At 47.3% G+C, this 20,298-nt stretch overlaps 3 protein-coding genes across 5 annotated transcripts; 2 read left to right on the forward strand and 1 right to left on the reverse strand.

Moving 5' to 3' along the window:
* Window positions 1-111: 111 nt before the first annotated feature.
* On the forward strand, window positions 112-12,310 carry rela (v-rel avian reticuloendotheliosis viral oncogene homolog A). Its single transcript, XM_030338784.1, has 11 exons — window positions 112-384; window positions 2,140-2,187; window positions 3,665-3,801; window positions 4,600-4,745; window positions 5,546-5,637; window positions 7,377-7,511; window positions 8,158-8,262; window positions 9,107-9,322; window positions 9,550-9,630; window positions 10,110-10,193; window positions 10,515-12,310. Exons 1-11 carry the CDS (start codon window positions 372-374, stop codon window positions 11,441-11,443), a joined length of 1,986 nt encoding a protein of 661 aa, XP_030194644.1. The 5' UTR covers window positions 112-371; the 3' UTR covers window positions 11,444-12,310.
* On the reverse strand, window positions 12,302-14,198 carry c17h11orf68 (chromosome 17 C11orf68 homolog). Of its 3 annotated transcripts, none has more exons than XM_030338789.1 (2): window positions 14,052-14,198; window positions 12,302-13,520 (listed from the first exon to the last, which is right to left on the reverse strand). In XM_030338789.1, the coding sequence occupies exon 2, from the start codon at window positions 13,494-13,496 to the stop codon at window positions 12,729-12,731; it is 768 nt and encodes a 255-aa protein (XP_030194649.1). In that variant the 5' UTR covers window positions 13,497-13,520; window positions 14,052-14,198; the 3' UTR covers window positions 12,302-12,728. The 3 variants fall into 3 exon arrangements, with proteins under 3 accessions (XP_030194649.1, XP_030194650.1, XP_030194651.1); XM_030338790.1 differs by having other exon boundaries at window positions 14,037-14,171; XM_030338791.1 differs by having other exon boundaries at window positions 13,669-14,104.
* On the forward strand, window positions 14,193-18,866 carry drap1 (DR1-associated protein 1 (negative cofactor 2 alpha)). The gene is made up of 7 exons (XM_030338792.1): window positions 14,193-14,409; window positions 15,011-15,083; window positions 15,265-15,358; window positions 15,652-15,783; window positions 16,611-16,704; window positions 16,951-17,033; window positions 17,331-18,866. The coding sequence occupies exons 1-7, from the start codon at window positions 14,368-14,370 to the stop codon at window positions 17,548-17,550; spliced, it is 738 nt and encodes a 245-aa protein (XP_030194652.1). The 5' UTR covers window positions 14,193-14,367; the 3' UTR covers window positions 17,551-18,866.
* Window positions 18,867-20,298: the final 1,432 nt, after the last annotated feature.

Consider the following 20,298-nt stretch of genomic DNA (forward strand, 5'->3'; position numbering starts at 1 on the left):
CCGCAAAGCGAGAGAGAGCGAGGTTGGGTGGCAGGGTTGCCAGATTGGGACATATTTCCCGCACAACCTGGCAACCCTGGCTGCAGCGCGCTTTAGCCAGATTGTGCGGGAAATCTGTCCCAATCTGGCAACACTAGTGGGCGGTGGTTAACTTGTTGCGCTCGTCTCGTCCGAAGTGAAGGCAAGGAGGCTTCAGAAAAGCCCCACTGTCAAAGAACTTTGTGGAAACTTGTTTTTGTGTGTATACGAGTGTGCGTGTGGGTGCGTGTGAATGTAGCTGCAGTGGTTACATCACCTATATACCCCAAAACGACAGTCGATCGGCTGATTCACTGATTCTCCTGGGATAGGATTCAACCCGGAGCTGAGCTATGATCACGGACGGTAGGTGGACATAACGCGCTGTTGCATGAAGAGTTTGGGCATGTTTGGTGAACGCTTATTTGCGCGAAACAAGACCGAGATGAGGGGAAGCCCCCGTTGGCTTTGTGCTAAGTGGCGCAGGAGGAGTCAGTTTCTAATGGAGATCACTTCTCGGTCTTCTACCTCCTTGACAGACAGTCGGAAGTTTGCGTTTATGTGTTGACCATAAAGTTTGTTAAAATCAACGACGGTTCTCTATCGGTTGTTGCCGTAAGTTACCAGTGACTGCGCCGTGACACCTGTCTGGGGTACTTTGCTTGAACAAGCAGAGGCGGACTGGGCAGGCCTGCGTGGCTTGGGACTAACATGCGCCTATTCTGCTGCTACTGCCTCACAAGAAGGCCAATATATAAACAAACCACCACAATCTGGCTCCAAATTCACAACATCCGTTTTGCGCCCCTATAAGTGTTAATACGGCCTATATTTAATGCCGAGGCCTGAGAATGTAATGATGGTTCTACAAGCAAAATCTTTATTCTCTCCATGTTAATATCTCATGTCTCTCTTATAAGTTGTGTTTAAATGTGTCTTTATAGATGTAGAGAGAGTTTTTGAATCTGTATTTACTGACAGGTTAGGCAAACTGTTTACTCTGTTTTGAGGTGCAGTGACACACATCAGTCACTGCACCTCCACATACAAGCAAATGGCTATGTATCTGCGTTTGGTTTTGATTTATTCGGATTGTACTATGCCAAGAACATCGCCTTTATTCTGTTTATTAATATGAATGAACAAATACTTAAAAGATACAAGGAGACCGAAATGTTATAACTTGGAAGTGAATTGTTTTTTGATTGAATAGGGAATCTTGACTGAGGTTTTTATATTCAGCCAAAAAGGGTACCTTTTAAAGAAGATAGTTGGAAGGTTGGCCAGGTACAGCCACACCAACACACCCACCCACACAGACATAGAGTGTAACTTTAACCAGTCGGGAGCACCCTCACATAAACCGAAAGTACAATGGGGTACTGGATCGTTTTTCCTAAATAAAGGGGAGGTGACACCAATATGATTACACCCTTTGTTTTGTTTTCCTACCTGCCATTATTCCTGCCTCTTATTCTTAGTATTTCATTGAATTTGAGGAGAAAATATGTGTGTATGGGACGGCTAAAGCTCGATTTCTGCCCTCCCTTTTTAACCTTAATGACGGCCTCACGACCAAAACAAGAGCAAACTAATATCAGAGATGAAAGGAGGGCTGTGTCAGAGCTTGGATAGCATCAGATATACGATAGTGTCATGACACTCACGACCCAATACTAGTTTGTATTTGGTCACAGCCAGATCTATGACTATTTAAGTGTTCATATGTCACTTGTTTTTTTCCGATGACTCGTTTAGTGTCTGTCAAATATTTTGAGTCATCAGAGTGATACACCGACAGTGTGAAGTCTGGAAATGATTCCATTATGGTTTTTGATAATGGTCTGAAACCGAATCGCAATTTTGCAGCAAACTAGGTGCAATTTTACTTGGCAAGGAAAAACCATGATTAATCCATTATATTACTGCAGGTATTTTAAAGACACTAAAAGATTCATCGCGCAAAAAAACAAGCAACAATTTAAAAGGAACTACAATAAAAACAGTTTGTAATATCCCTGATCGTGACTAACATAAAAAATAGGTTATTGAATGTGTAATGTAGAATCTGCATTACTTAAACATATTAATATTATTCATACTTTGTCCCCCTCTCCACAGCGGTGTATGGTTGGGGTCAGCCGTCTCCGATCAGCAACCAACAACCAAGTAAGACCAATTTGTTCAAGAAAATGTTTTCATAACATCTGCTACTTGTATTGAGCAATATTGTGTCCTATTTCCGAGAAGGGTAGGCTTTCGTACAAATAGTGGCCTTCTCCTGCCAGTGTATTTTTTAAAACTTTGTTGTCCTGACTACACTGTAACTGACTGAGTCAGATGCTTCTGGATAGATGACAACATTTCATAGTTATGTCGTGTTTTTTTTTTTTGTGGGTCAGTCTGACAAATGAATAGTGGGATATTGGGTGAATTAATGAATTCCAGCATTGATAATAAATTACAGAGTTTTCCCCCACAAAGACCCTCTTTGCTGTCAAGGATTTCTGGAATGTGGCACAAGCACACACACATGCACACACTCACGCACATGTTTGGCATCCTTTTCACCTACTCTCTGGAGTGCGGAAATGATGCATTGCAATGATTTGCCCTGAAGTGAGTTCAAATAAACATGACGAAGCAGCATTTGTTTAACTCTCAGCACATTCGCTAACAACAAACAAATAAACGGAGCTTGATGTACAAAAATAGGATCCATTGACCGACTGAGTCACGTGCAATCACAGGTCAGGTCAAACTCTTGGAAAATCTCGATCTCGTTCTGTCTGGCCTGGTGTCTGGCTCAGTCTCGCTTCGTCTTTGTCTCCGTCTCGTTCTCTTTGTGTGCAGTAGTGAGGAACCCTCCCGCTCACTCTTGTTCTCTCTGTCTTTACTCTCTCTCGCTCTCTCTCGCTGCAATCTGAACACCGCTTACTCTCTCTCGCCCTCTGCAATAGGGTTGGGATAAAATATAGACGCAGCGATATATCGTCGCCCTTTTCATGCGATGTGACAATCGATATGCTGGCGCCGAATATCGATATTTTAATCATCCAATAAGGCCCTCTAGATTTCCCTGCCCCCATTGCCACTACCTAATTTCTGCTCGAGGTGGCGCTCAACAGACGAAGGGAGGGAAACTTGAATGGAAATTAACTTACCAGACGAGTAACGGGAAAAACTCTGTTTGCACCATGAATAAAGACAGAAATCCAGCACCTTACCTTTTCACATCCATTTTGTATTAAGAGTTGGACATATCGTGATGCATCGTTATAGGATTGTCCAACAGTATACTGCTTGTCGCAGAATCGCTGTATCGCGATATCATCAGAACCATGGGCAATGTTTCTCGAGTCATAAGGTACCCTGTGGTTGCCCACGCCTACTCTGCAATCAACATCCTTCCCTCTTTTGCCCTCTGCAATCTCCGCATCACTTTCTTCCTCTCGCCATCTCTTCCACCCCCTCTCTCCTGACTTCACCCATTTTCACGTGTCTCTGATGTAGCTTTGGTGTGTCTTTGGTGCAGCTTCGCCCTAACGGGGGACGTAGATTCTGCATGACGTTGGCTCAATCTTACCTGAAGACCCCCCCCCCCCCCCCCCCCACCCCCCAGCCTAACCCTGACCCCTCGTCCCAGGTAAGCCCTACCTGGAGATCATTGAACAGCCCAAGGCCAGGGGCATGCGCTTCCGCTACAAGTGTGAGGGGCGCTCGGCCGGGAGCATCCCCGGGGAGAAGACCAACGACACCACCAAGACGCACCCCGCCATCAGGGTGAGCCCCCGCCCCCCCCCCCCCCCCCCAACCTGGGTGGGATTGGGACACATTCAAATTGGATTCTAAAATGAGAAATCGTAAAACAGAAACTAAATGAATTGTTAATAAAAATGTGAAAAACATAATGTACGCAATTAAAAGGGAGATATTTAGTTCAAAACAAAGCAAGGAGAGGTCTTCAGGGTTTCAGAATGAAATCAAAGGTGCAATCTTGGTGTTGGGGTCCTAGATATTGCATAATCTGGGGTTTATTATGTTCATATCCTTTTTTCATTTTATTTTCAAAAGTTTTTTCGTGATACAATACTCTGACTCCGGGATTCATTTTAGGTTATTTTCGGCATCACAAACAGAATGGATCCTAACACCCAACCTGTTTGTGGTGGGTTGTAGATATCTGGGTTTGATTTGACTGTACTCCTTTTACTTTGCTGAGATTCCCTCTATTAATAGCTCTAATTGTTTTTTTTAACCCCACCCATGATGAGCTGTTTGATAATCGCCAGCCAAGCAAAACCTTGTGACTTCCCATCTTTGAACAAGCAACATGCATGGCAACCGGCAACCAAAACAACAACAACATGCAACCACAAAAGCTTCATGAGATATCATGAAGTTTGCGTGGTTGTCTGTTGTTTTTTTGGCAAAAGCTTCATTGTTGAATGTTAGGTTACATTGGGTTACGTGTGTGTGTGTGTGTGTGTGTGTGTGTGTGTGTGTGTGTGTGTGTGTGTGTGTGTGTGTGTGTGTGTGTGTGTGTGTGTGTGTGTGTGTGTGTGTGTGTCCCCCTGGCAGGTGAACAACTACAGCGGGCCGCTGCGTGTCCGCATCTCCCTGGTAACTAAGAATGCCCCGCACAAGCCCCACCCCCACGAGCTGGTGGGGAAGGACTGCAAGCACGGCTACTACGAGGCGGACCTGCAGGCCAGGCGCGTCCACAGGTAGGGCGGGGGGGGGGGCGCGTCCACAGGTAGGGCGGGGGGGGGGGGGCGGGCGCGTCCACAGGTAGGGTGGGGAGGGGAGGGGAACGCTCACACAGGCTGGGGTAGCCACTAGTGACATCACAAACGGGCCACCTGGGGTCCCCTCATCCTACTGTCGGACTGTGCCAACCGGTAGGCCTGCCGTCGGACTGTGCCAACCGGTAGGCCTGCCGTCGGACTGTGCCAACCGGTAGGCCTGCCGTCGGACTGTGCCAACCGGTAGGCCTGTCGTCGGACTGTACCAACCGGTAGGCCTGTCGTCGGACTGTGCCAACCGGTAGGCCTGCCGTCGGACTGTACCAACCGGTAGGCCTGCCGTCGGACTGTGCCAACCGGTAGGCCTGCCGTCGGACTGTACCAACCGGTAGGCCTGCCGTCGGACTGTGCCAACCGGTAGGCCTGTCGTCGGACTGTGCCAACCGGTAGGCCTGCCGTCGGACTGTACCAACCGGTAGGCGTGCCGTCGGACTGTACCATCCACTTGTGATGTCACTAGTGGATCGATTTTGAAATGGAAATAAGGGCCCTTTTAAAATGTGTGTGTCAGTCAAACGCAAACAAACATCACCTGTAGTCATCTACGAATTATGGCGTGACACTAAAGGTCCCTGTTAATCAATGTCTTTTATATTATGTTGACACAAATAATTTACTTATAAGGAATTTGTCTTGGTGCCTTGGCTCTAAATTGCCCGTGATTTCATGGTTAAGTTATTGTTGCCTCACCGCCATTTTGTTTTTCTGTTGTATGGTTTCAGTTTTCAGAACCTGGGCATTCAGTGTGTGAAGAAGAAAGATGTGACTGAGGCCATCACTTGCAGGCTACAGACCAACAACAACCCCTACAACAGTAAGGGCTCAGATGCATTATCTGATTCATTATCTGACTCATTCCCTTTACTGAGCGGACGTTAGGCGCTGAGAACAATCGAATAGTGCCGTCGATATTGAAGCAACGGAAAACATTCAGTGTGACAAGGGGTCATAGAGATGTAGGTTTATTCTTTTTGTTAAATCAGTTACTTACATTAATTTTAAAAGCTTATTACATACTGTAATTTCCTTCTGCTGTGACCCTCAAATTTCCGGTTTGGGATTGATAAAGATCATCTTATCTTAAACATGTATGGATAGTGAGGGTGACGTCAAAGATGTTGTTATGGAAGTCTAGTCATGAGCTTAGGAAGGGTGGAGTTGCAGTGTTATTCCTTGTAGGTTACAGTTTCATCACAGATTTAATCTGCTGGGTTGAGGTGTGTTTAAGGGACACGATGACCTGGGTGGCATTCCACAACGTTCTGCACAATTCATAAAGTTAACACAAGAATAACTTCCAGCTGATGAGCCAAAATGACATTTTCTCTCTCTACACACACTGACAGATACAGACACACACAGAGGAGAGGACAATATAGTAACTCCAATGGACCCTCCCTGTGCATCCATTGACTAAAACAAACTTGGCTTTCACTTTTCCAAAATGTCCCACTAAAGAGACCGCTGGGAACGTGTCCCTGAATGTTTTTCCCCAAAATTAACCTATTTTAGCCTTTTCCTCGTCACTGCTTACCAACAGCCTTGTTATTGCAAACAAAAGGGATTTCCGCTGTGGTTTTGGCGGAAGGATACGATGATTACCGTTGAATTTTGCTAACCTGAACTCAGGATACGCCCAGTTGTGGTGGGCCATGTTTCCCTCCTCTGTGGCTGGTCTGAAAGCAGCCACTGGTTTCGCTCATTCCTCAATCCCCCGGGAACTACTGAACATGATCCCCCTAGTTCCCCACCAGGGTATGATTTTGGACATTAATGATCCGGAAAGTGGAAGGAGCCGGAAAATTGATCGCCCGTGTGTCGGTCGCTTCAACATTGCGACACGCGTGAGATGTCACCTGATTATTTTTTGTTGAATCCAAGGAGGATGAAAACCACTGTGCATCATGGGAAGTGCTAGTGAAGGGGCAGTGGGGTATGTAGTGCATTATAGGGGAACCAGATGTGTAGACTCTTCGAACAGCCATTCAAAATGGTGAGGCCCTGAATAGCCCGCCATATAGGGAAGTGTTTTTCAACCTTATTTAGATGGGACGGTGCTGCAGGTGGCATGTGGTGTTTTGATCCTGGAATAGACGGTACAGTACAAAAAAAAGAATAATGATCAATGAAAATAAATGCATTATAAATATTGTTCAGTAAATATTTCGGCTGGCTATTATTTCTAAAATAGTGTCGCTTTGTGCATATTATTGTATTTTTCGATTTTATGTTTTGGGTTTTGCGATTGGACTTTAGCACTGCATTGGTGACTTTATCTCCAAATGCTTCCCACTGGCCACGACCTTCTTGCAGGACTACTTGTGTATAAAGGAGGTATTGGCGCTCTTTGCTCAGCCGCTGCATGTGTTTTATCTTCTGTTTACTGTGTGCGTATGAGGTGCCCAGCGAGTGGTCCAACGGTCACTCGCGGTCCAACGGTGGGAACCACTGATACAGAACCACTCAGTGCACCACACGTCGGTGTTGAAAGGGGCCCGTGCCGCGGATCAAGTGAGCGACGTCCGACACGTTTCTGTGTGTCTCCCCCTGCAGTTCCGGAGGCTAAAGTGTGGGAGGAGGAGTTTGACCTGAACGCGGTGCGTCTGTGTGTCCAGGCCACCGTCACCCTGCCCACCGGGGAGACGCTCAGCCTCGAGCCCGTCGTCTCACAGCCCATCTATGACAACCGTGAGAGCACACACACACACACACACACACACACACACACACACACACACACACACACACACACACACACACACACACACACACACACACACACACACACACACACACACACACACACACACACACACACACACACACACACGCACGCACGCACGCACGCACATGCACTCTCAGAAGAAAAACTGTAAATGTGCCCACACAGATACAATGTGGAAACTGAAACTTGCACACGCATAAGGGTACAGATGTAGTCTACACCCACACACACTCTGCCCTAAAACACACACAAACACACAGCATGGAAACTGAAAATCACATGCACAGACATACACACGGACATACACACACACACTTGGAAACTTAAAGTACACGCCCCCCCCCCCCAATGCTTACAGACACAAACATACATGCGCACACGCTGAAGCAAAGAGGCCACTGAAACTCGCAAAAACACACCTCAGGAAAGTGAAAGTACAAATAGTCTCAATCAACACACACTCTTGAATGCCCACAGACAAACAGTTACATTCACACACCCACACACACAGCACCTACTGAAACGTCTCTCTCTCTCTGTCTCTCTGTCTCTCTGTCTCTCTGTCTCTCTGTCTCTCTGTCTCTCTGTCTCTCTGTCTCTCTGTCTAAGGTGCCCCCAACACAGCAGAGCTGAAGATCTGCAGGGTTAATAAGCACTCTGGGAGCTGCAAGGGAGGAGATGAGATCTTCCTGCTGTGTGACAAAGTGCAGAAAGGTGAGGCCGCAGCTCAACTCGTGGTTAGACTGGGGGGATTGAACCCAGAACCTGGGTCAACTCGTGGTTAGACTGGGGGGGATTGAACCCAGAACCTGGGTCAACTCGTGGTTAGACTGGGGGGGATTGAACCCAGAACCTGGGTCAACTCGTGGTTAGACTGGGGGGGATTGAACCCAGAACCTGGGTCAACTCGTGGTTAGACTGGGGGGGATTGAACCCAGAACCTGACTGGGGACACTGGGGGGGGGGGGGTGGGGGTTGACGCCAGTACCTTTTGGCCGAAGAGTCCAACACGAGGCTGATTTGATTTCACACCACTTGGCACTCTGCCTTCTTTGCCAGATTGTGTTTACCTATGCTTTTAGGAAGTGACAACACAATGGGAAGGGGAAGTCGCTTCTTAGCGGCCGTTTGAAAGCAGAAAAAGATAAAAAAAATTGGGGGGGATCAAACGCAGACACACCATAAACCCTTTAAGAAACACAGAGGAAGTTGACTTATACAGACAAATATGTTCTAACCCAGTGACGATTAAAATGCGTAACGAATAAGTAATGGATGGATTTACTGACGTTGACACAATTAAACGTAAAATAAGCAACGTTCTTCAGTTTGAAACGTGCTCTAAAACCCATTCTGTCATGTGGACGCTAACTTTAACGCTACGGGGGTCTAGGGTTACTGCCCCGGCACCACTGCAGCGTAGAGAGATTGAGTGTAACGTTGTTTTAACAAAGCTTGGAGAGGAAGGATGAAGAAGGGGTGAGGAGCAGAGCTAGCTAGCCTGGAACCTCAGACCTCAGTCACGTCAAATCACAGAATGATTCCTTCCTCTCCCCAGAGGACATCGAGGTGCGCTTCTTCAAGGACTCGTGGGAGGGCAAGGGCAGCTTCTCGCAGGCCGACGTCCACCGGCAGGTGGCCATCGTGTTCCGCACGCCCGCCTACCACGACGACAACCTGGGCGGGCCCGTCCACGTCAAGATGCAGCTCCGCCGGCCCTCGGACCGCGAGGTCAGCGAGCCCATGGACTTCCAGTACCTCCCCGCTGACCCCGGTAAGACACCCACCCTCCGCCCCTCCGCTGACCTCTGACCTCTAACCACCCAGTCAAGCCTCCACCTCGCCCTAACCCTCCATGACCCCTGTTTGAAGATACATGATAAGTAATGAGGATGTGACAAAGGTTTCTGTAGGATCTTCACGTTGGGTTTTGGATTTGTGGTCGCTAAGGGATCCTTTATAAAATGCGTTACTTATTAAAAAGCCTTGCTTGTTCTCCAGATGAGTACCGGCTGATGGAGAAGAGGAAACGCACGGGAGAAATTCTCCAGAGCTTGAAGATAAGCAACATAATGCCCATTGGTATGTTGTCCAAACCTTTGACTTGAGTCCTATGAGGCCCACCTCATATGCACACATGAGGTGGCTGAGCTGAGGGTGCCAGCGGCCCCTATATACCAAGTTATTACGGCAAGAAGGCCCTGGCCAGGGGGAAACGGTGGAAAGAAAAGTCAGCAACGTTCTATAAGCAAATACAAATGAACATAAAACATCAGTGGAAAACATTACCATGGAAAACGTGTGATGGAATGCACAAAGCGACAATATTTTAAAGAGAAAAAACAAGCCCTAATTCTATATTTACTGAAAAATATTGATCATATATTTATTTTTCAATTATCTACATTATTAATTATGTTATTGTAAATGTCTGCTTCCAGAGTAAAATCATTTTATAACACCTGCAGTACCCTTGCATGCCACTGAAGGTATGCGTGGCCCAGGTGAAAAAAACGGCAATTGAATATATTCCCTCATCCATCCTCCGTTTGTTTCTCCAGTCTCCAATCCCCAGGAGAGACGGCAGATCGCCGCGCCGAGGAGAACGGTCCAGGCCAAAGCGCCCACGATGGCCGTAGCTTCAGGTGGGTCTGTGGGCCCGTGTCAGGGGAGAGAGAAGGACTCACGACGGTCAATAAGAGCTAAAGGGGTGTGAGGAGGTGTCAAACTTTGTTGGAAACAGAGAAAGCAAAATGCCAAAGGTGTTGAACTGTCTCTGGTCTTCATGTGCTCCAAGAAATAAGCCAATGAGCCACCTAATGCTACCATTGTGATTTTGTACTCGGTCCAGTTTTTGTTTTAAGAAGACCAATCACTTCGGTTTCCTTCGTTGCTACTCTAAATTTCTATTATACTATATACCAATGGTTATAATGTGGCGTTGTGTTCTCCTCATCCACCCCCAGGCATGAACCCTGTGGTCCGTCCCATGGCCGGAGTTGCCAAGCCCCCCCAGCAACAGCAGCAACAGCAGCCGGCCTCCTCCTTCTCCTACATCCAGCCGGGACAGCTCTTCTCCGTCCCCCCCAAGGTGGAGTCCACCCCGGCCTCCGCCTCCTCCGTCAGCCAGCTGTGGAACACGGCCCCCCTGCCCAAGGTCCCCCACGCGCTGCTGCCCTCGTACACCACCAGCTCCGCCCTGTGTCAGCCCTCCCCCTTCTCCACCGCCGCCAACACAGAGTTCTCCACCGTCAACCTCTCCGACCTGGTGGACATGTCCTACCCCACCTTCTCCGTCATCGCCACGGCCGCCGCCTCCTCCTCCTCCTCCTCCACCTCCACCTCCACCTCCTCCTCACAGCAGCAGCAGCAGCCCGCCCCCTGCTCCTCCTCCCAGTTCCGGGTGGAGGACATCCCAGAGTTCCCGAGCTTCAGCAACGGGAGCATCCTGGACGGCATCATGGACGACTTTGAGGAGCTGCTGAGCCAGAAGCTTCAGGCTGAGGGGGGCATCGGCGGGGCACCCGGCGGTCCAGCCCACCCCGCCCTGCCCCAGCACCAGCACCAGCACCAGCACCAACACCAACAACAACAACACCACCACCTGCAGCACCAGCAGCCCGCGGGCCCCTCCTCTTCCTCCGCCTCCTCCACCTCCTCCTCCTCCCAGAACAACAACAGCACTCCCGGCAGCAGCCAGACTCCCACGGACCCCGGCGCCATGCCCGGGTGCACGTGGATGAACTACCCCAACAGCATCGTCAACCTGCTGCAGAGCGAGGGCATGATGCCCGGCTCCCCGGGCCCGGCCTGCCAAAACCCCATGCTGCTGGAGGACTTTGACATGCTGACGTCGGCCGACGAGGAGCGCTTGATGTCCCTCCTGAAGGAGTGACAGCGGCGTCGTCCAATCACGTTCTTTTGCCATGGTTTTTTTCTTTTTTGGACGCGAGCGGCCTGACCACACGGTCATGGCGGTTAACGAAGACGCAAACATTGGAAAATGTTCGGCAAGACTGAGTGTCAACAAACATGGCCGCTCCGGGTTGGGAGTAGGGGCCGACCGGATGGACTGATGCGCCGTAGACGCTTTTGTAATCGTCAATAAGAGGTTTCGGCAATCGGAAAATAATTACTGGTTATAATCAAGATTCATTGATTTGCAATATTCTGTATTTTATCATTTTATTCTTACCACCTTGATTAGCTCTGGTGGATATAACTAATACTGTTATCTATTTAGGTGAACGCCTATGTTAACAAAAAATGGGCCTAATTGCCGTGTTTGATATTTTCTAAATGTAGGTAGAAGCTGCACAGGCTCCTGGATACAGTGAATCCCATAGGTGCATGTATGTACTATATATACATTTTTAAATGTGGGCTGTTAAGTCATTTCTTTAATGCATGTCCTCGTCTTTAACGTGGTTGAGATACTCGGAGGGAAATGCAGTTTTTACGGCATTGGACAAGGATGATTGTCCATTTTGTAAATAATTCCATCTGTACACACACCACACAAAATGCCGGTATTAATGAATTCAGTTAACGGTGTTAGCTTTACATTTTTAATGTATGTTCGTGTATGTGTTTGACATGTTTTTTATGTTGTCCCGTCGCTACTAATTCAACCTCACTTCTGCATCACATTCTCTTAGCAGTAGCTGTAGCCTGCCTGTCGCTCAAAACACCTGCCTCGTTGAAAAGAGATTAATGTAAAAGGGTCATATTTTGTATAAATAAAAGCAAGCGGTTTAAAGTATGCATTTTCTTTATTATTCGTAAACCTAATCACGTACAACATGGGTCGGTATTCTCAAGTTGGCATTTTGTAGAAAGGATGCCAAACTGCATCCATCATCATAACAGAAATAAATGCTTGCAATGCATGTCTTTTCTTCAAACATTTCTGTAGAAAATACGAATTTCTCCTCCAAAATATATCGGCCCTGTTTTAAATGGAAAATAAAATTAAAAAAACCAACAATCTCCAAATGTAAACATTGAGGAAATGAGCATCCACCATAATTTCTTAACTTTCTCTCCTTCCAAAGTACAACCAAAACGAAACGTCTGGGAACTGTCCGACAACGGCCCAGAAGACAACATCCAACAGTGCCTCACCCTTCCCCACGAACCCCCGCATTCCTCCCTCCTCCTCTTCTTCCCTCCCCCTTCTATCATGTCACCTCCAGATTGGTGACTTTGTTCATGATGAGCGAGCGTCGCGGCACGCACTCCAGGTTGAACTTGCTCTCGTAGATGGTGGGGCAGAGCTTCCAGCGGTTGTTGCGGTAGATGCCCAGGTAGGTGTACACGTCGGGCTTGTACGACAGCGAGCACTTGATGCCCGTGGAGCGGATGGCCGTGTCCAGCCGCATCACCTCCACTTCGTCTGTGAAGTTGTGGTTGTAGACGCAGATCACCTGCTTGCTGTCCGAGTGCGGGTTGTTGGGGCTCACCTTCACCTGCCACATCTTGCCGTCGAGGGTCGCCCGGGCCACGCACTCCCAGGCCTGCTCCAGCTTGAAGCCGGCCTCCAGGTGCATCAGCCACTTGCCCGAGAGGACGCTGTGATTCAGCGCCAGCTCCTTCACCGTCTGGAAGTTGATGGGCCGCCCGCTGGCCAACAGCTTGTCCCAGCTCTCCTGGAGGCCCACCACGTCCGCGTTGTTGGGGCAGTGTTCGGGTCCCGTGACGGCGATCCAGCCCACGGGGCCCTTGCCGCTGTCTTCGTCCCCGTAGCGGGAGACCTGTGAGGGGCGGTTGCTCTCCAGCCAGTCTTCGAACTCCGCCTTGGGGGTCTTGCGGGAGTCGAACACGATCCAGGGGTCCAGGTCGGCTGCCATGGCCTCGGCGGCGAAGCCATCGGCGGCGAAGACCTCGGGGTCCGGGATTGCGGGCGCACTCTCTACAGCCGCCACGGGCAGCACATCCTCCTCCTCCATGGTGCTGTTACGGGGGTGTTTCTTCTGTGGGAGGTTAATTTTACTTTTAATTGATTTATTTTATTTCAAAAAATAAAAAAATAATTAGAATGGTGGATGCAGCTATTCAGTGTTTATTTGTTTTGCATGTACTACATAGAATTAATCAAATAATAAGGTAATTGGTATTCACTTATATTGCTGGAGCCAAATACACAATATGGCTCCATATCCCACAGAGTAATTGCACTGCGCCATAAAACGAGATAGCTATCGTAACGGTCTAACTTGCATTCGGGGCTCCGTTGGCCTGCAGACTGCTACAACGAAGCACGCAGTTATTATTAGTAACAAAGAGCGAACCGAATATCAATATTAATGAAGCGGATCGGGCTTTGGAAAGTAGAACAAAGAAAATCCCGGCATATTTAAACCCAACTACACTCGAACAACACTTATGCCCCCCAAAAACGTCTGACTGTTAACTAATGTTAGCAAGCTAGCACCCACATCTACGCAATGTTTGTTAATATGAATTTAAAACAACTTTAAAACGCTTACAAAAACTAGTCTGACCTCAAGGCAACGATCCGTTCAGTGAGTTTTGGTTCCGTTTTATGTATCTAGGACTAGGGCGAAACCATTTCCGCGACTTCTGGTGGGCGGAACGAATGTCTTTCTGACCTGCGGAACCAATGTGCTGCTCCAAGTGGCCGGAACCAAAGTGGTACTAGCGGGCGGAACTAATTGTGGAGGCAACGCTGAGGAGGGGGACGAGTGACGACGACGTACTGGATTGGGCTAGCCAGGTAGCTACCGCTAGCTGGCGTGAGGGGGTTTAAACACTATATATTTGTTTTTAAGTTGACTTCTCCGTGTCATTAGAAGCATAATGCCCAGTAAGAAGAAGAAGTACAACGCCAGGTTCCCCCCGGTAAGTCTACAAGTGGTGTCGCGGTGTGTAGATGTGGAGCTAGAGGGTTAGCATGCTAGCCTGCTACCTTTGAATCTGTTATTATCCGGCCTGTGAAGTCTGTCGATCTATTTATCTGTCTGTCTATCCGTCTATTTATCTTTTACTTGTCTCTCTATCTCTGCGTCTCTCTGTGTCTGTATCCATATTTGCAGACGGCATGCTAACGGGTATAACCAAGCTATAGTTAACCATTGGCTCATTAAAATAAGAGTTCCCAAGACGTGTTGTTTGTTTATGGAGATGTCTACTATTTAAGGGGCGTTTTAATCGTTGTTTTTGTCATAAGTTGTAGTAGGGGTGGAAGAGCCCTGGGGAAATAACGTTGTTTTTAGCTTGAGATGTTAGGTAGCTGATTTTAATATAAACTGTTATCATTACAATATTAGACCATATAAGTGTGTCGTGGCATCTATGTAGAAACTACGGAAGTCACCACATGGATTCAGAGACTCTAGCTAGAATCCATCCTGTGAAGCCATCAAAACACCTGACTGTCTATAAACACAAACTGAAGTGGCTGGTAACTTGACTTGTTGATGATGGACTTCTTTGCCTGCAGGCAAGAATTAAGAAGATCATGCAGACCGATGAAGAAATAGGAAAAGTTGCCGCAGCCGTACCTGTAATAATCTGTATCCTTTTTGTGTGTACATCACAAAATAACATGAAAATTATGACTGTAGAGAGCTAATGATTACTATTCTTTGTATTCACATGTCACAATGGGACGTAAATACATGTGTCTTGGGTATATGATATTGTTAATACAGTACAGCAGAATGCTTGTAAGTTTGCCTTGATTCACGACATCAGCCAGAGCCCTGGAGCTTTTCCTGGAGTCGCTCCTCACAAAAGCCTGTCACGTCACCCAGTCACGGAATGCAAAGACCATGACCACGTCACACCTGTAAGTACAGCGGATGAGGGAGTTGATTGAATCACTAGTCTGAAATATATAAATGCATTTTATGAGTGTGTGATCATCTGTCTGAGGGCAAGTTCTTCATTTTGAAACATAGTTCAGAACATTTGTAGTGTGAAACTTTCATCGTCCATTCATATTGGTTTACATTGAGGCTGGATAGATTAGCGTGTTGCATTTGTTTGGCTTGCTCGACCTTTAATTGAATTGGGTCAAAGTGTCTGCTGGATGCTAAACTCTTTTTGTCTGTGTGCTGGTGTTGGTGTCCTGGTTCCCAGTAAGCAGTGCATTGAGCTGGAGCAGCAGTTTGACTTCCTGAAGGACCTGGTGGCCGCGGTGCCAGACATGCAGGGGGAGGGGGAGGAGAACCATACAGAGAGTGGAGCGGGAGCAGACAAAGTCCCCCGCAGGTAGCACATACACGTACACATACACAGGTACACATACCGTGACACTTCTAACGGTCATTAAACTGTATTTGATATATAACTAACTCTGGGTTTCTGAAAGAATGAATGTTGGTTTGACCTTATTTTCTGCAGGAAGCTGTTGCTTCATGTGGTATATTTTTAAATAGCAAGAAACTCATGGTTGTCTGAGCAGACTTGATGTCTACTTGTAGGATAAGCCCCTTTCCTTCTCTTTGAAAGACGCGTTTCTGCCGAATTTATAAATCACGAAAGCCCTCCATGCACTATTGATAAAAAAAATATATTTAATAATTGCACCATAAGACCATTGTGCTAAAGGTCAAGTGTCAGACTTTTGTTGCATAAAAAAAAAAAGTTCTTTCTGTTCTGGGCTACTGTAGAAACACGGAGGTGTTTTTAACATGGCTGCCCCCATTGGAGTGCAGCTTTAAACAAAGTTTAGTTTCCTCAAAATCATCTAATAACTCATTTAATAATTTCGTTTAATCTGGTTCAAAATTCTCAGCAGGGCTCTTCACCCCAGCCAGTAACCACGGTCAGGTCCGCTGCTGTGCATCAGTTGGTCTATTAACCATTTCATGTAAATAACTGTTTTAATAAGAGATAAACAAGCATATTGATCCAATGGGACTTACACTGGGGGCCATTTTGCTCAAGGATGCCTACAGGTTAGTAGTTGTGAATTATTTGCGACATGCCACCCATACTTCAAAAACCTGGAAGCAAGCCTGACTATCGGTGAACTGGACCTATCCGAATCAGCCTCGGCTCCTCATCAATGCATTGTTCCCGCTCCCTTCCTGCAGGGGCCGCAAGCCGGGCTCCGGGCGAAAGAACGGAGGAGGAGCCAGCTCCAAGGGCAAGGAAAAGAAGCTGTCGGGCACAGAGTCGGAGCAGGAGGTCTGTCAGCGCAGGGCCTGGAAGGATGACCCAACTGGTCCTAATAAATGAATGGCTGAAGTGTGTGTGTGTGTGTATTGAAACCGGATGAATTGAGTAAAATGGGATGGATGGATGAACATCCCTTCATGAGTGTGTTCATCCCACACGTGGGATGGAGGAACCCTGTGCCTGGGTGAGCGGTATGAAAGATTGAACTGTACTAACCGTCGGATGGATTGTGTGTCTCCGTTGCCATGGTCACAGGATGACTCTGAGGACAGTGAGACGGATGGGGACGAGGAGGACGGATCCCAGTCAAGCACAAACATGGCGTCACGCTTTCACAGGTAGCCCCCCGCACAGAATTGCTGCGATAAGATGTCTGCATTTTAAGATTTTTTTTCTGTAATATTGTCGGGCAGGTCAAGATCCATTGAGCTACAGTTTACTTTCAGTAATATCTAGTTTTTTTAAGAAAGTGGCTCATCGGGCATTTGTGGCGCACTTTTCAATTCGAAAGAGCTTTATTGGCACGAACATTGACGCTGCTAAAGCAGTTAAACAAAAAGAAAGACGCAAGAATAACAACGCAGACGTATAACGTGTAAGAAATGTCAACACTAACATCCCCGTTCCCTCCCCAGCCCGGACGCCCCGCCCCAGTACCTGCACATGGCCAACATGGCGGCCGTGGCCCCGGCCCCGGCCCCTTCGATGCCAGACGGGCCCCCGCCGGGCCCCATGCCCCCGGGCTCCTTCGCCCCCCACCCCTCCATGGTGGGAGCCACGCCCCCTGCCCCGCCCACCAGCGTGCCGCACAAAGAAGCAGAGGACGACGACGACGATGAAGACTATGACTCTTAGCCTCCCCCCCTCCCTCCCTTTGTACACACCAATCAAAAACAGGCGCACACTTTCTCTCTGCTTTTATCCACCTTTTTTATTTTCCCTCTTAAGTTGGTCCGTTCAAAGCTGCTCGGAAGAAAGGGGGGGGGGGGTTTGGATCTCAGCCCCCTCGCTTCCTCTCTTCTGAAGAAACAGAACAGATCCCACACTGGCTGAGCGACCACCACCCCCCCGATACCGGTGTCGTGTGTTTGTTGTGATCTTTTTTAATTTCTCATTTCAGAAGACCAAAAATAGGAAAAAAACTTTTTTTTTTTTTTTTTGTAGAGATGAACTCGACTGTCTTATTTAGATGCCCGTTATTCTGATTTGGACTCCATCCTCCTCCTTTACCCTCAAATATATATATATCTATATTTTTTTCTCCATTTTGGTTTTCCCACTTCTCGCATTTCTCTGTTTTCTTTACATCGGAGCGCATCGGTCCTCTGCTTCACTCAAGCCCTCAGGTCGGTTCCCTAAATGATCATGATGATAATGAATATATTATTAGCAGTCGAAGCCTTAGAACCGGACAGTACTGATACTGTTCATTGACGGTGTGCTGCATCTTAAAGCTAAGTGCAGTGCAAAAACAAATTACGAGCGCTAGGTAAGTGTAGAGCAGTTCATTCGGGAACTCTAGACTAGGTCAGTGTGCCGTTAATCATTATCAACTGAAAACTATGGAAACCAAACTCCTTTTCAGGCTTTGTTGTGTCACTTGCTGCTGGTCTAACCACCACCCCCCCCCCCCCCCCCCCCCCCAATCCCCCATTTTAAATCCCGATTTTATGAAGATTTTAGGTTTTCCTTTTAGGTCTATTAGTGATGACCGTTATTCCACTGAATCGTATAGTTTATCTCCCCCAACATTTGAGACTAGAGAGGTCTACCACTGGCCATACCACGTCAGGGAAAATACTGTGAGTCTCAAACCATTACTTTGTTTTTAAAGTTGTACTTTATTTTCTCCTGACATTTTCTGCAAAATCCCGCCCCCGATTATTTCCCTTTTCGTGTTTATTTTCTTTTAAGGTATTTCAGTTCCCGAACGTTATTTTTCTTTCTTTTTAAATACATTTTTTTGTATTCATTGTTTTTTGTCTTTTTAGTTGTTTTTTTTAATTGAATTGAATGCATTAGGGCTCCCATTTATTTGTACCACTAAACATTAAATGGTATTAAAATAATAAAAGTGGACAGTGGAAAATTGATATTGTCTTATAAAGCTTTTAACATTCTTTTCATTTTGTATGGGTGAAATAAAGTTTGGGATTCAACTAAGAAAAATACGAAAATGAGTGGATGCCTTTTTGTTTGATAAATAATTCTGACTTTAATTTCGATTTGGAACTGATGAAAAGCGTGATATTGATGTTCCCGAGATGAACCAAAGAAATTAAATTCGATTTGTTTAGCCCTTAATCACCAATACAGTCTCATAGGGCTTAACAGGCCAAATCTGTATCGAAGAGTTATATAGCGAACATCTGAGTATGTAATGCATGCACTTCCTTTTCCACTTTCCTCTGTTGCCCCCCCATCATCTTTTGTCTGAATAGTTCCAAGATCCAACATGTAAACAAACGAGCCCATTGCACCGCATCACCAGGATCTGGGCCCGGAACCAACCGCCTGTCAATAGTTGTGTCGGAGCGCCCGTGTCACTGACTGGTAGCAGGTAGATCCAGATAAGAACGTGACAGTGCACGCTTGTTTCTAAGGAGCAGGGAGTGTGGGTGGGATGTACAGAGGTGCAATTGTTCAAGTTGTAAGTCCATGCTCAGACGTAAGCTCACTTTGTTCCTTGGATCTGACACCCCCCCCCCCCCCCCATCTACCCAACCCCACATTTGGGCGTAGCATGTTCCCCTCCGTCTCTCTCTCTCTCTCTCTCTCTCTCTCTCTCTCTCTCTCTCTCTCTCTCTCTCTCTCTCTCTCTCTCTCTCTCTCTCTCTCTCTCTCTCTCTCACACACACAGTCTCTCTGCTCGGGCCACAAAAACAACGGCATCCTTCCTGCACAAGCGATGATTCAGCGGACTAGCTAGGCGGGCTGCGATGGAGTTTACACGTCCACCGACCTCGGTCGACCGACGGGTCTGCACGAGGAAGAGGAAGGCGTGGTGGCATCAAAGCGTTTACAGACAGGAAACACCCCTCCACCCTCTCGCTCTAACACACACACACACACACACACACACACACACACACACACACACACACACACACACACACACACACACACACACACACCGACACACACACACACACACACAGGGGCTGCACACACACACACACACACACACACACACACACACACACACACACACACACACACACACACACACACACACACACACACACACACACACACACACACACACACACACACACACACACACACACAGCAGGCGAGGCCAAAGCCGGACCACCTCACTCCACTCCTTTCCACCCCTTCCCTCTCCCTTCTCTCTTCTAAAGCCATCATGGGAATGTTTGAGGACATAACAGAAACGTTAGAACCTTGACACATTCATGTGGTGTCAGGTAGGCAAGTTTAGTTTTGTTTACGAATATTGACAATTTTTCTAGATTAATAGGCCTATCTGTGGCTTTTCGGAGTGGATTTAGGTCATAGCCTACTCTTTTGATTGTCCGGTCATTTAAACCATATTTATAAAGAATATGTTAACATTCAAATATTTGCATAAACTTAAATAAC

The sequence above is a fragment of the Gadus morhua genome, chromosome 17 (assembly GCF_902167405.1).
Source record: "Gadus morhua chromosome 17, gadMor3.0, whole genome shotgun sequence".
Lineage (NCBI taxonomy): Eukaryota > Metazoa > Chordata > Actinopteri > Gadiformes > Gadidae > Gadus > Gadus morhua.